This window comes from Colobus angolensis, unplaced genomic scaffold (assembly GCF_000951035.1).
Source record: "Colobus angolensis palliatus isolate OR3802 unplaced genomic scaffold, Cang.pa_1.0 Scaffold142, whole genome shotgun sequence".
In the NCBI taxonomy this organism is placed as follows: Eukaryota; Metazoa; Chordata; class Mammalia; order Primates; family Cercopithecidae; genus Colobus; species Colobus angolensis.
In genome coordinates, this window is record NW_012114511.1 from 3,849,815 (window position 1) to 3,862,034 (window position 12,220).

At 44.8% G+C, this 12,220-nt stretch overlaps 1 protein-coding gene across 1 annotated transcript in view; it reads right to left on the bottom strand.

The window, feature by feature from the left end:
- HSPA9 (heat shock 70kDa protein 9 (mortalin)) overlaps positions 1–12,014 on the bottom strand; it is a 34,170-nt gene extending 22,156 nt beyond the window's left edge. The window contains exons 1-9 of the mRNA XM_011935365.1: positions 11,212–12,014; positions 10,044–10,102; positions 9,745–9,832; positions 6,849–7,030; positions 4,865–4,989; positions 3,596–3,669; positions 3,402–3,508; positions 2,943–3,105; positions 2,577–2,669 (exon numbers count right to left, since the gene is read on the bottom strand). Of these exons, the coding sequence (XP_011790755.1) occupies positions 2,577–2,669; positions 2,943–3,105; positions 3,402–3,508; positions 3,596–3,669; positions 4,865–4,989; positions 6,849–7,030; positions 9,745–9,832; positions 10,044–10,102; positions 11,212–11,292 (972 nt within the window). The 5' untranslated portion in view covers positions 11,293–12,014. The remainder of the gene's footprint in view (positions 1–2,576; positions 2,670–2,942; positions 3,106–3,401; positions 3,509–3,595; positions 3,670–4,864; positions 4,990–6,848; positions 7,031–9,744; positions 9,833–10,043; positions 10,103–11,211) is intronic.
- Between the last annotated feature and the right edge of the window lie 206 nt (positions 12,015–12,220).

Sequence of the window (12,220 nt, forward strand, 5' to 3'; positions counted from 1 at the left end):
GCGCCTGGCCCCTTCTTAGATTATTTTTAAGAGACCTGCTCCGTTGCCGAGGTTGGGGTGCAGTGGCACAATCACAGCTCACTGCAGCCTCAAACACTTGGGCTCAAAGGATTCTTGTGCCTCAGTCTCCTGAGTAGCTGGGACTACAGGCATGCACCTGTGGTGTAGTGCACCACGCCCAGCTAGTTTTGTAGGGATGGGGGTTCTCACTATTTTGCCCAGGCTGGTCCCCAACTCCTGAGCTCAAGTGATATTCCTGGCCCTGGCCACCCAAAGTATGGCCCCTTCTTAAATTATAAATATAATTGCCTTTTTACCACTTGTTACATTAATAGTAACTTACATATAAGAGTATTCACAATTTCCTATGTTTTCCTAACCGTGTAATATTTATGAACTTGGTAATGCTCAGAACTCTTAGGGGAGGAGTAAAGTACCACTATTATCCTTATTTTGTAGAAAAGTAACAGTAATGTTAATTCATCCAAGATCACCAATTAACAAGCCACACAATGGGGACTCGAACCCCAGCAGAATGCCTGCAGAACCACCCTTAACATTTACTTTGTATCACTTCTAGTTTAACGTTTACTAATCTGTTCTAATTAATGTCCATCTTTCCAAAACACAATATAATCTGCATGAGGGTAATAAATGCTAAGAATTTATTCTATAGATTTAAAATCACCTATGCAAAACTGAATGTATAAGGATGCTCAATACATCTTACTATAATAAACGCTAGAAAACAATCAAAATGTCTATCAATAGGATGCAGCCACACTAATTAAAACCAACCAATCTCTTCCAACACCTCGCATCCCCTACCCCAAATATCAAATCCCTGGGAAGAATTACAAACTATCTTCTGGCAGTGCCACGTATTTCAACTTCAACCCTAACCAACGTTGCAATGTTCTGCCACTCCATGATAGCAGGGGCAAAGTAACATCAGCAAGACCATGGATGCGTGTGTATAACTATGTCATTCCTCACAGCCACTTAAAAAAACAAAATCCAGGTTTGACTGAAGGTTCATTAGCAACAACCACTTTACCAACACAATGACAATCATCATAAATACCTCTTCCCTTGTGGGTGATCAAAATAAAGGTGTCACAGCTCTGCTCTTCCTACAGTCACACAAGACACCGGAAATAGATCTGCTGCTTTCTGTCTTCATGGGTCTCTAACACAGATCTCTAACATGGTTTATACAATTCTACTCTTTTTTTTTTTTTTTTTGAGACGGAGTCTCGCTCTGCCGCCCAGTCTGGAGTGCAGTGGCCGGATCTCAGCTCACTGCAAGCTCCGCCTCCTGGGTTTACACCATTCTCCTGCCTCAGCCTCCCAAGTAGCTGGGACTACAGGCGCCCGCCACGTCGCCCGGCTAGTTTTTTTTGTATTTTTTTAGTAGAGACGGGGTTTCACCGGGTTAGCCAGGATGGTCTCGATCTCCTGACCTCGTGATCCGCCCGTCTCGGCCTCCCAAAGTGTTGGGATTACAGGCTTGAGCCACCGCGCCCGGCCTACAATTCTACTCTTGGTGGTTAAGTGAAGTTTCACCTCTCAGAACTGGAGCTAATCAAGCTGACAAAGAGACTGAGTAAATCTGATGCTCACAGACGGAAACCTGAACAAGCTTCAGCTCATTTTCTAGACTGGAGATTCAAATTATTGTCATTTTTTGAGACAGGGTCTCATCTGTCACCCAGGCTGGAATGAAACGGTGTGATCATGGCTCACTGCAGCCTCAACCTCCTGGGCTCAAACAATCCTCTCACCTTAGCCTCTGGAGTGGCTGGGACTACAGCTGTGTAGACTGTGACCAGGTAATTTTTCAAATTATTTATTAAGTGAGAGACAATTAGCCGGGCTCAGTGGCTCACGCCCGTAATCCCAGCACTTTGGGAGGCCGAGGCAGGTGAATCACCTGAGGTCAGGAGTCCAAGGACCAACCTGGCCAACATGGCAAAACCCTGTCTATACTAAAAATACAAAAATTAGCCAGGCATGGTGGTGCACACCTGTAATCCCAGCTACTCGGGAGGCTGAGGCAGGAGAAATCACTTGAACCCAGGAGGCAGAGATTGTGCTGAGCCGAGATCGCCGCACCATTGCACTCCAGCCTGGGCAATAGAAGCAAAACTCCATCTCAAAAAAAAAAAAAAAAAAAAAGACACACAGAGACTCTCCAATTCACAAGGACAGGTTATTTAATACTGTCAGTTAAGACAGCAGTTTCTCCAAGCTAGTAATTCTAGTTTTAAACACTGCCAGAGCAGGCTTTAAAATAAATGTGTTTAACTGAAAGGCCAACAAGTATACCCAGCATCATTCATATATTATTAAGCTCCAGTATATGTACCTGATTTGGGTGGCTAAAAAAATTTCAGCTCATAAAGAAACTAAACACCTTACTGCTCCTGTGCTCACGACAAAGGTCTCTAGAAACCAGAAAATTGAAGAAACAAACGAAAAAAACTCAACTGACATTAGGCCAATTAGAAAATACTATTTAAATAAACTCCGGCTGAAAATACCCATCGAGACCGCTCAAATTGTTCGTGTCTCACCTGCACAGATGAGGAGAGTTCACATTTAGCCTTTTCAGCAGCTTCCCGTACCCTCTGAAGTGCCATGTTGTCTTTAGTCAAATCAACCCCGGTCTATAAAGTGAAGACATTGAACACCAACATTAATGAGGTAATAAATTTAAACTGCAGTAATAAGGTGGAACAACACAAAATGGAATCATAACCTTTAATACAAGATGATTACTTTTTATTACCCTTAGTGTGTGGGGAAAAAATATTCTGAAAAGAGTATCTGTGTCTAGAATAAGGGGGTTGAACTGAACTCGTAAACAAAGCAAAGAGCAATCTGAACAAACAAATTCTCAATATCCCAACATCTACATATTAACCACATTGGTAACTCACCTCTCTCTTGAACTCCTTCACAATGTGCCGTAGCAAGGCCTGGTCAAAGTCTTCCCCACCTAAGAAAGTGTCCCCATTTGTGGATTTCACCTCGAATACTCCTTTCTGAATTTCCAGGATAGAAATATCAAAAGTTCCACCACCTAAATCATATACAGCAATGCTGTAAATGATTTGTGAAAGAAAGAAAGAAATCCTTAAGGAACAAAACCTATCACCAGAATATAAATTTCAATAACCAAATACAGATAATCTAAGCTTTTCCCTGAGGTATATACTAGTCAAATTACCATGGCCCAAAAGAAAACAAAGGAATGGTTTTGAAATAATAAAAAAAAAAAGACCATACAGACTTAAAATCAGTAAAAGCACTATTTAAGTAAAAGGCTCAATCACTAAGAAATCAAGTGACAATTTAGTTTCACACATCCAGGTGAGAAATTTATTGCATCAACTTACACTTTGTCTTCTGATTTGTCTAGACCATAGGCAAGAGCAGCAGCTGTGGGCTCATTAATCACCCGAAGCACATTCAGTCCAGATATCTGGCCAGCATCTTTAGTGGCCTACAGAAAACAAAGAGAAAAGCATTTTTGTACCCTTCCATCCCAGGCACGTTACTTTTTGTGAATAAGAATGCTAATCGACCTTACCTGTCTCTGCGAGTCATTGAAATAAGCTGGGACTGTGATCACAGCATTTTTTGCTGAGTGCCCCAAGTAATTTTCTGGAAAAGAATGAAATTCCATCATGGGATTCTGTCAGAACAGAATTATTAACACAGCCCAACAACCTGTGTCATCCTTTTGGAGCCACAGACAATATTCATCAGTCTTTTGACAAGTGATCTAATATGTCTTTGCAGGAAAACACCCCAAGTAAATATACTGGTTAAAAACCCAAGATCGGGCCGGGCACGGTGGCTCACATTTGTAATCCCAGCATTTTGGGAGGCTGAGGCGGGCGATCACCTGAGGTTGAGAGTTTGAGACCAGCCTGACCAATACTTCTCTACTAAAAATACAAAATTAGCCGGGCGTGGTGGCGCATGCCTGTAATCTCAGCTACTCGGGAGGCTGAGGCAGAAGAATTACTTGAACCCGGGAGGCGGAGGTTGCAATAAGACAAGGTCAAGATCGCGCCACTGCACTCTAGCTTGGGCAACAGAGCGAGACTCTGTCTCAAAAAAAACATAACAAAAACCCAACAAACCCAAGACTGGCCAGCCGGGCCTGTAACCCCAGCACTTTGGGAGGCTGAGGTGGATGAATCACCTGATCCGTCGGGAGTTCGAGACCAGCCTGACCAACATGAAGAAACCCCATCTCTTTACTAAAAATACAAAAGTGGCTAGGCATGATGGCACATGCCTGTAATCCCAGCTACGCCAGGTGGAAGGCAGGAGAATTGCTTGAACCCAGGAGGTGGAGGCTTCGGTGAGCCGAGTTCGCGCCACTGCACTCCAGCCTGGACAACAAAAGCAAAACTCCGTCTAAAAAAAAAAAAAAACAAAAAAACCCAAAAACCAAAACCCCTAGGATCAGTCTTTCAACATTTTAGTGAAGGTTCACTAAACTAAAAATGACCTTTAGACTTCTAACAGCCACTTCAAATAAGAAGTTCTAATTTATACCTAACAGGGACAAAAGCTTAATGTGTAGTCTTGTGGCTTTCAATACAGATAGAACATACCCCCTACTGGAAAAAAAGAAACAAGCCAGACACCATTAGTGAGATTTGAAGATAAATTCAATCTGCAGGGAAAGCATGAAGTGTAACAGTTTTGCCATTCCTAGGTTTTCTATACAAAAGGGACCACAGATTCATCTACAGGATGCTGGGGCACAGGGAGCTAGTGATCTCACAGGAATCATTCTGTTCTTAGAACTTTCCCAGATGTGAACTAAACCCAGTCAACTCACCTGCAGTCTCTTTCATCTTCATCAACACAAATGCTCCAATTTGACTTGGAGAATACAGCTTCCCATGAGCCTCAACCCAGGCATCACCATTGGAGGCACGGACAATTTTAAAGGGAACATTTTTACTGTAAGAACAAGAATTCTATTAGAGAAAACTAGCCTGAACAACCTCATATGACAAAATTACCACACACCATGAACATCCATCTTCCACCCCAAAAGACTCATTCATGGCCAATAATTATGACAGTTTGTGAAATTTTTCAGAAAGCAATCACTAACGTGGTTTATGAGGATTATAAGGCAAAATGAAATGAAGTAAATAAATAAAAAGAAAGCAATCATTAACATATAAAAATATCACAATGAAACCTCAACATTTTTCACTTAGCACCCCAGGCAGAAGATTTTTGCAGCCACTTTACAATAATTTGACGATGAAACCGTTACTGTATGATCCAGCAATTCTACTATTTAAGAGAAATGGAAACATTTATGTCCACACAAAAACTTGTACACAAACGTTTAAGGCAGCATTATTTCTAATAGCCAAAAAGCAGAAACAGCTCAAATGTCCATCACTTGACAAATGGATAAACAAAATGTGCTGTATGTCCATACAGTATAGTATTATTTGGCCATAAAACAGAATGCAGTACTGACACATGCTGCAACATGGATGAACCTTGAAAACAAGCTAAGTGAAAGAAGCCAGTCCCAGAAGTCCCTGCGACTCCACGCATACAGAACTCATATTCTACTCAAGCTCAATAAAGCTGTTTACATTTTTAAGTATTTACACATAAAAAGACACACACACACTGTCTTGCCTCATTGGCCTAGATGGTCTTAAACTCTTAGCCTCAAACAGTCCTTCTGCCTCTGCCTCCTAAAGTGCTAGGATTAGACATGAGCCACTACTCCAGGCCTGAAAAATTTTGTATACAACAGGAACCTCTACCTATGCTTCTAGTACTTTTTTTTTTTTTGAGACAGGGTTTCATGCTATTACTCAGACTGGAGTGCAATGGCACGATCTTGGCTCACTGGAACTGCCGTCCCCCAACGCTTGAGCCTCACTAATAGCTGGGACTACAGGCACGCACCACCGAGCTCAGCTCGTTTTTGTATTTTTTGCAGAGGTGGCTTTTCCCCAAGTCTCAAACTCCCGAGCTCACCTCAGCCTCCCAAAGTGTTAGGATTACAGGTGTGAGCCACCCCATCTAGCCTCTAGTATGTCTATTTTAGAAAAAAGCAGGCTGAGCATGGTGGCTCACGCCTGTAATTCCAATACTTAGGGAGGCTGGGGTGGGAGGGTCAGTTGAGTCCAGAATTTCAACACCAACTTGGGCAACATAGGGAGACGTGTCTCTATTTTTGCGGGGCGGGGGTAGAAAAAAAGAAAAATCAAGTTTTTTTCTGTACTGGATCAACACATGATAGAACCTATGCCATTTCTGCGGTATGTATTCAACACTGAACTATGTGGTTTAGGAATGCTTTGCAAATTTTCATGTATCATGTCAATACATAGCAAGACCTAATGTGTAAAGACAAAAATGAATTTTTTTTTGAGCAGCCCAGGCTGGAGTGCAGTGGCAGTGATCTCAGCTCACTGCAACCACTCCTGGGTTCATGCGATTCTCCCGTCTCAGCCTCCTGAGTAGCTGGGATTACAGGCACCCACCATCATGCCCAGCTAATTTTTTAGTAGAGACAGGGTTTCACCATGTTGGCCAGGTTGGTCTTGAACTCCTGATCCCAAGTGATCTGCCCACCTTGGCCTCTAGGATTACAGGCATGAGCCACTGCACCCGGCCAAAAATGAGTTTTTTAAAGAAATTACCCTTTTGGCAGTGGTATAGATTTCCCCTAGGGACAATAAGTAAAACGACTAGGGTAAGGTGCTCCAGGAATCCTAATCAACATGCTGAGGCTCTTCTGTGTAGCCCTGGCAGGTAACTGCGCTTTTGCTACTACTCACATGTCTTTCTGTACTTCAGGATCATCATATCGCCGGCCAATAAGACGTTTGGTCGCATAAAATGTATTGTTTGGGTTGGTGACAGCCTGTCGCTTGGCTGGCATTCCGACAAGTCGCTCACCATCTGCTGTAAAGGCCACAACTGAAGGGGTGGTTCTGGCACCTTCGGCATTCTCCAGCACCTAAACTCCCAAAATGTGATAGAGAATAAATTTGTAGTTATCACTGGTATCTTTTTTGAGACAGAGTCTCACTCTGTCACTAAGGCTCCTGGAGTACAATGGCACAATCTTGGCTCACTGCAACCTCTGCATCCTGGGTTCCAGCGATTCTCCTGTCTCAGACTCCCTAGTAGCTGGGATATAGGCGTGCACCACCACGCCCAGCTAATTTTTTGTTATTTTTTAGTAGAGACGGGGTTTCACCATTTTGGCCAGGCTGGTCTCAGGTGATCCGCCTGCCTCAGCCTCCCAAAGTGTTGGGATTACAGGCGTGAGCCACTGCACCCAGCCTATCACTGGTATCTTTGCAGCAATCATTTAAGACACAAAAACAGCTCCCAAATTATGAAACAAATGCGCACGAACAATACTGGGCATGCTTTACTGCTGATAGTTAATGAACAGTAGATATTTAACGTATCTTTAGTCCTTTACTTTCAAACTACTACTACTTTTATTTTTTTTTAGATGGAGTCTCGCTCTTGTCACCCAGGCTGGAGTGCAGTGGTGCGATCTCGGCTCACTGAAACTCCGCCTCCTGGGTTCAACTCTCCTGCCTCAGCCTCCTGAGTAGCTGGGATTACAGGTGCCTGCCACTATGCCCAACTAATTTTTTTTTGTACGTTTAGTAGAGATGGGGTTTCGCCAAGTTGGTCAGGCTGGTCTCAAACTCCTGACCTCAGGCAATCCGCAATCCGCTCACCTCTGCCACCCAAAATGTTGGGATTAAAGGCGTGAGGCACCGCGCCTGGCTTTTTTTTTTTTTTTTTTTTGGAGACAGAGTCTCACTCTGTCACCTAGGCTGGAGCACAGTGACACTGTCACAGCTCACTGCAGCCTTGACCTGCCAGGCTCAGCTGATTCTCCCACCTTAGCCTCCAGAGTAGCTGGGATCACAGGTGCACACCACTGTGCCTGGCTAATTTTTTGTAGCCCAGGTCTTCAAAAGTGTTTTGCTATGTTGCCCAGGGTGATCTTCAACTCCCACTCAAGTGACCTCCCAAAGTGTTGAGTCCCAAGTATGACTCACCAGGCCTGGCCCTGATTTACATTTTAAAAGCTGTTTGGGTTGCTTTTAAGACTGCTGATAGGCGAACCTTTGTAGTGCTGATAATTGTATGTATCTAACTTCCCAGAAAAGGATTTAAATGTGGTATAGAGATAGGATACTAATTTACTATTAAGAGGGGTGGGAATGGCTTGCACTGTTTGGTTACTCTGGTAACCACCAAAGTGCTGCATTTTCTAAACTGAACCAAAGTTGGACGTGCAGAGACAGACTAGAAGTGGAGCTTCACATCTGAAGTAATGCATGTTGTTCATTGGAGCAGGTTATTCCTTTTGAAGCCTCCTTACTCTGTACAATGAACTTTTATTCCTACTGGGTTTTTAGCAAGATTTAGAGCACCTGGAATTCTTGACTCTTGCTTCTTCCATTCATGGCCTCTTTTGCTCTCATGCTTCCTCTTTCCCCCCATCTCCTCTTCTGAAATAACCTGAACTGTCTATGGTCTTCTTATCCCACTTGTTTGGCACCGAGATTATTCCTTCTCTTGGCCCTATTTGTGCTTCTTAGCATTTTTCCTATATGCCTGAAACCTGTGGCCAATCCCCCAAAAAATTTAGAAGTAGATATAATTCTCCATGTGGAAGTAACATTGGGTCCCAACATTGGGTATGAAAAACCTGATCTATAGTCTTGTCTTTTCTTTTGAGACAAAGCCTCTCTGTGTCATCCAGGCTGGAGTACAGTGATGTGATCTTGGCTCACTGCAACCTCTGCCTCCTGGGTTCAAGTGATTCTCCTGCCTCAGTCTCCTGAGGAGCTGGGATTACAGGTGCTGGCCACCACGCCTGGCCTTTTTTTTTTTTTTTTGAGATGGAGTCTCGCTCTGTCGCCAGGCTGGAGTGCAGTGACACAATCTTGGCTCACTGCAACCCCGCCTCCCGGGTTCAAGCGATTCTCCTGCCTCAGTCTCCTGAGTAGCTGGGACTACAGATGTATGTCAGTACGCCCAGTTAATTTTTGTATTTTTAGTTGAGACAGGTTTCATCATGTTGGCCAGGATCGTCTGCATATCTTGACCTTGTGATCCACTGTGCCCAGCCAATTTTTTGTATTTTTAGTAGAGACGAGGTTTCACCATGTTGGCCAGGCTGGTCTTGAACTCAGGACCTCAGGTAATCCGCCCTCCTTGGCCTCCCACAGTGCTGGGACTGCAGGCGTGAGTCATTATGCCTGGCCAGCCTTGATCTATAGTCATGTTTTTGTTGTTTTAGTTAAAAGTAGTTTCAGGTCAGGCTCAGTAGTTCATGCCTGTAATCCCAGCATTTTGGGAGGCCAAGGCGGGTGGATCACTTGAGTTCAAGACCAGCCTGGCCAACACAGTGAAACTGTCTCTACTAAAAATACAAAAAATTAGCCAGGAATGGTGGTTCACGCCTGTAATCCCAGCTATGTGGCCAAGGCAGGAGAACTGCGTGAACCCAGGAGGCAGAGGTTACAGTGAGCAGAGATCGTGCCACTGCACTCCACCCTGAGCTATAGAGACTATCTCCCCCCCCCAAAAAAAAAAAAAAAAAGCAAATCAGGTTCTCAAATTCCTTAACTAAGGAAAAGACCACAAAATTCTGGATAGGTTCTGGATGGGATACTAATTACCAATCATGCTCACCTTTGCTTGTTTACCTTCCATAACTGCCACGCAGGAGTTGGTAGTACCCAAATCAATACCAACAACTGCCCCCTTGATTGCTTCTGATCTGTAAGATATTTAGAACAATGTCACAGCTATTGTTATCTTGATAGACCAAAGCCACTGGAAGATAATATTTAATTGGAAAATTAACAGTGGTATACTACATAATCTCTAATACAGATAAATTAGAGAAGAATAGTTAATCACAAAGGTAGAAAACACTGCTATGAAGTTTAATATGTATTCCCTCTCAAAGGAAATGAAATTATACTTACGCATAATCCCGCCTCGAAACAATTCTAAAAGCCTCATGACTAAGGCCATTCCAGCCATCCTAAAAAAGAAAAAAACTGACTCAGTCACCAACCAATGTGTATCCTGAGAGGGAAAAAAGAAAACTTGGGCTCATTTAGCATATAAAATACATTAAGCTACTAAAACAGTAAATATTAAAGTTTCCCAAATAAGTAAGATTAAAAAAGGTAAATAAAAGATGGCCTTAGAATCACATTACAATAGGATTTCTCAACCGTGGCGCTATTAATTTTGGGCCAAATCTTTGTTGTGGGGGCTGTTCTGTGCATTGTAGGATATACAGTAGCATCCCTGGCCTCTACACCCTAGAAACCAGTAAGAACCCCAGTAAGTTAGTGACAACCTAAAATATCCACAGACATTGCCAGATGTACCCTGGGGGAAAACACTTCCCCTGACCTTGCCATGCAATTAGCTTAAGAGAACTAGGATTACTAAGTCTTTTAAAGAAAAAAGAAAAATTAAGTAGTGGCTTTCCACTAGGATAAAAGATCTTTATCACAATTTAACTTCAGGCTCCTTCCAAGCCTTCTTCAATGCCCATATACAATTCCTATTCTCCAAAGTATTTGTCTTTAATTTTAGAAAACAAGTAACCACTCCATAGCCTTTTTTCCGCCCCCCGATCTGCTTTTTTTCCTTAAGTAACAAACGAGTACAATCTTACACCACCGATTTTGAGAAAATGTTGCTAAGCACAAAAACTGGAGTTTTATTTCCGACTTAGGACTTTCTTATTTTACTTCACCTTATTAACGAGATTCTTACACACTCCGTATTCTGTAGAGGAGCCGAAAATAAAACTGAAAATAGCGGCTTTCCTAATAGACTGCATCCCTCACCCCCAAAGCCAAATCTTTCCATTCAGCCACAGAACGAGCCATCAGGATCACTACCTGGTAATTTTGAGATGATACTCTAGATCGCGAGGGGTGTGACTCAGCAGGGCCCAAGCCGGAGGCAAAACCTTCGTTAAAATCTTGAGCCGGCAGCGCTAGCTATGGAAGGTCCGTCACCTTCCTTCCCGCCTGACCTATCCCGGAGAATTCAAACCCTAAAGGGCGCGCGGCCTGCCGCACCGAGGCCCGAGGCCGTGACCCCATTCGGGAAGGTCCGACAGTTCCTCACCTGGTGGCGGGCGGCCGTAGGGCCCCGGGAGGCTGCGGCTCCCACGAGACGGGCTGCTGCAGCTCGGCTGGCGCTTATCATGGCGGATAGATGGATCAGTACGAGGCAGCAGACAGGCGCTCAGGCGGCCGGGAGCTGCGCGGTGCGGTGGCGGCAGCGCTTCTGGAAACCTCCAACCACGTGGGGTGAGGGGCGGGGGTTGATCACTGCGGCCCAGAGGCCCGCTCTTCCGCTGAGGCGCCGCCCGCGCCGCCTGACCAGAGGATACTCGACTGCGGCTCCCGGAGCCAGGGCGTACAGGTAATATGCTCCGCAGCATGATGGTTGGAGAACGCCTGCCCTCCTGTCCCGGCTGCGGCGGCTGTGGGCTCAAAAAGAGTCCAGGGGAGGAAGAGGGGCATGAAGGCGGCACCTCGGACAGCCCTGGTCCTCAGCTACAGGAAAGACTCAAGGTCACACGGGATAAATTGCGAACGGATTACAGTCTTCTTGCGTCAGTTGCGCGGAAGGAGGAGCCTGTTGCGCCTGCGCAACAGGCATCCCGCTAAGAACCTAGAGCGCATGTGCGCAGAGAGAGGCGGAAAATGTGGGTGGAGACTAACGACATCGCTCGTTGGGTGCCTGAGCGCACGCCAGCGTTGCCTAGGGCGGGTCCGGGCCCGTGCACATCCCGCGGGCGTGAAAGTGTTCCCCCCTCTCGCTCCTGGAGGAGGGCGCCATCTTGTCTTGTGGCTTTGTTAAGTGAGGACGTCAGTACTTTTGTTGCTTGGTGCCGCCCGTTGTTCACAACTTGAAATATACTTGGATATGCAGAGCTTAAACAATTTCGTGTTGCGCTTTATCACAGGGGTCTTGGGTTTCCAACTACAAAGCGTTTGGTTCACACATAACATTAGGCCAGTTAGCCTGCACAAAGGGGAAAAAAAGTAGCTGAGGTTGGCAGGGCGCGGTGCCTCACGCCTGTAATCCCAGCACTTTTGGGAGGCCGAGGCGGGCGGATCACGAGGTC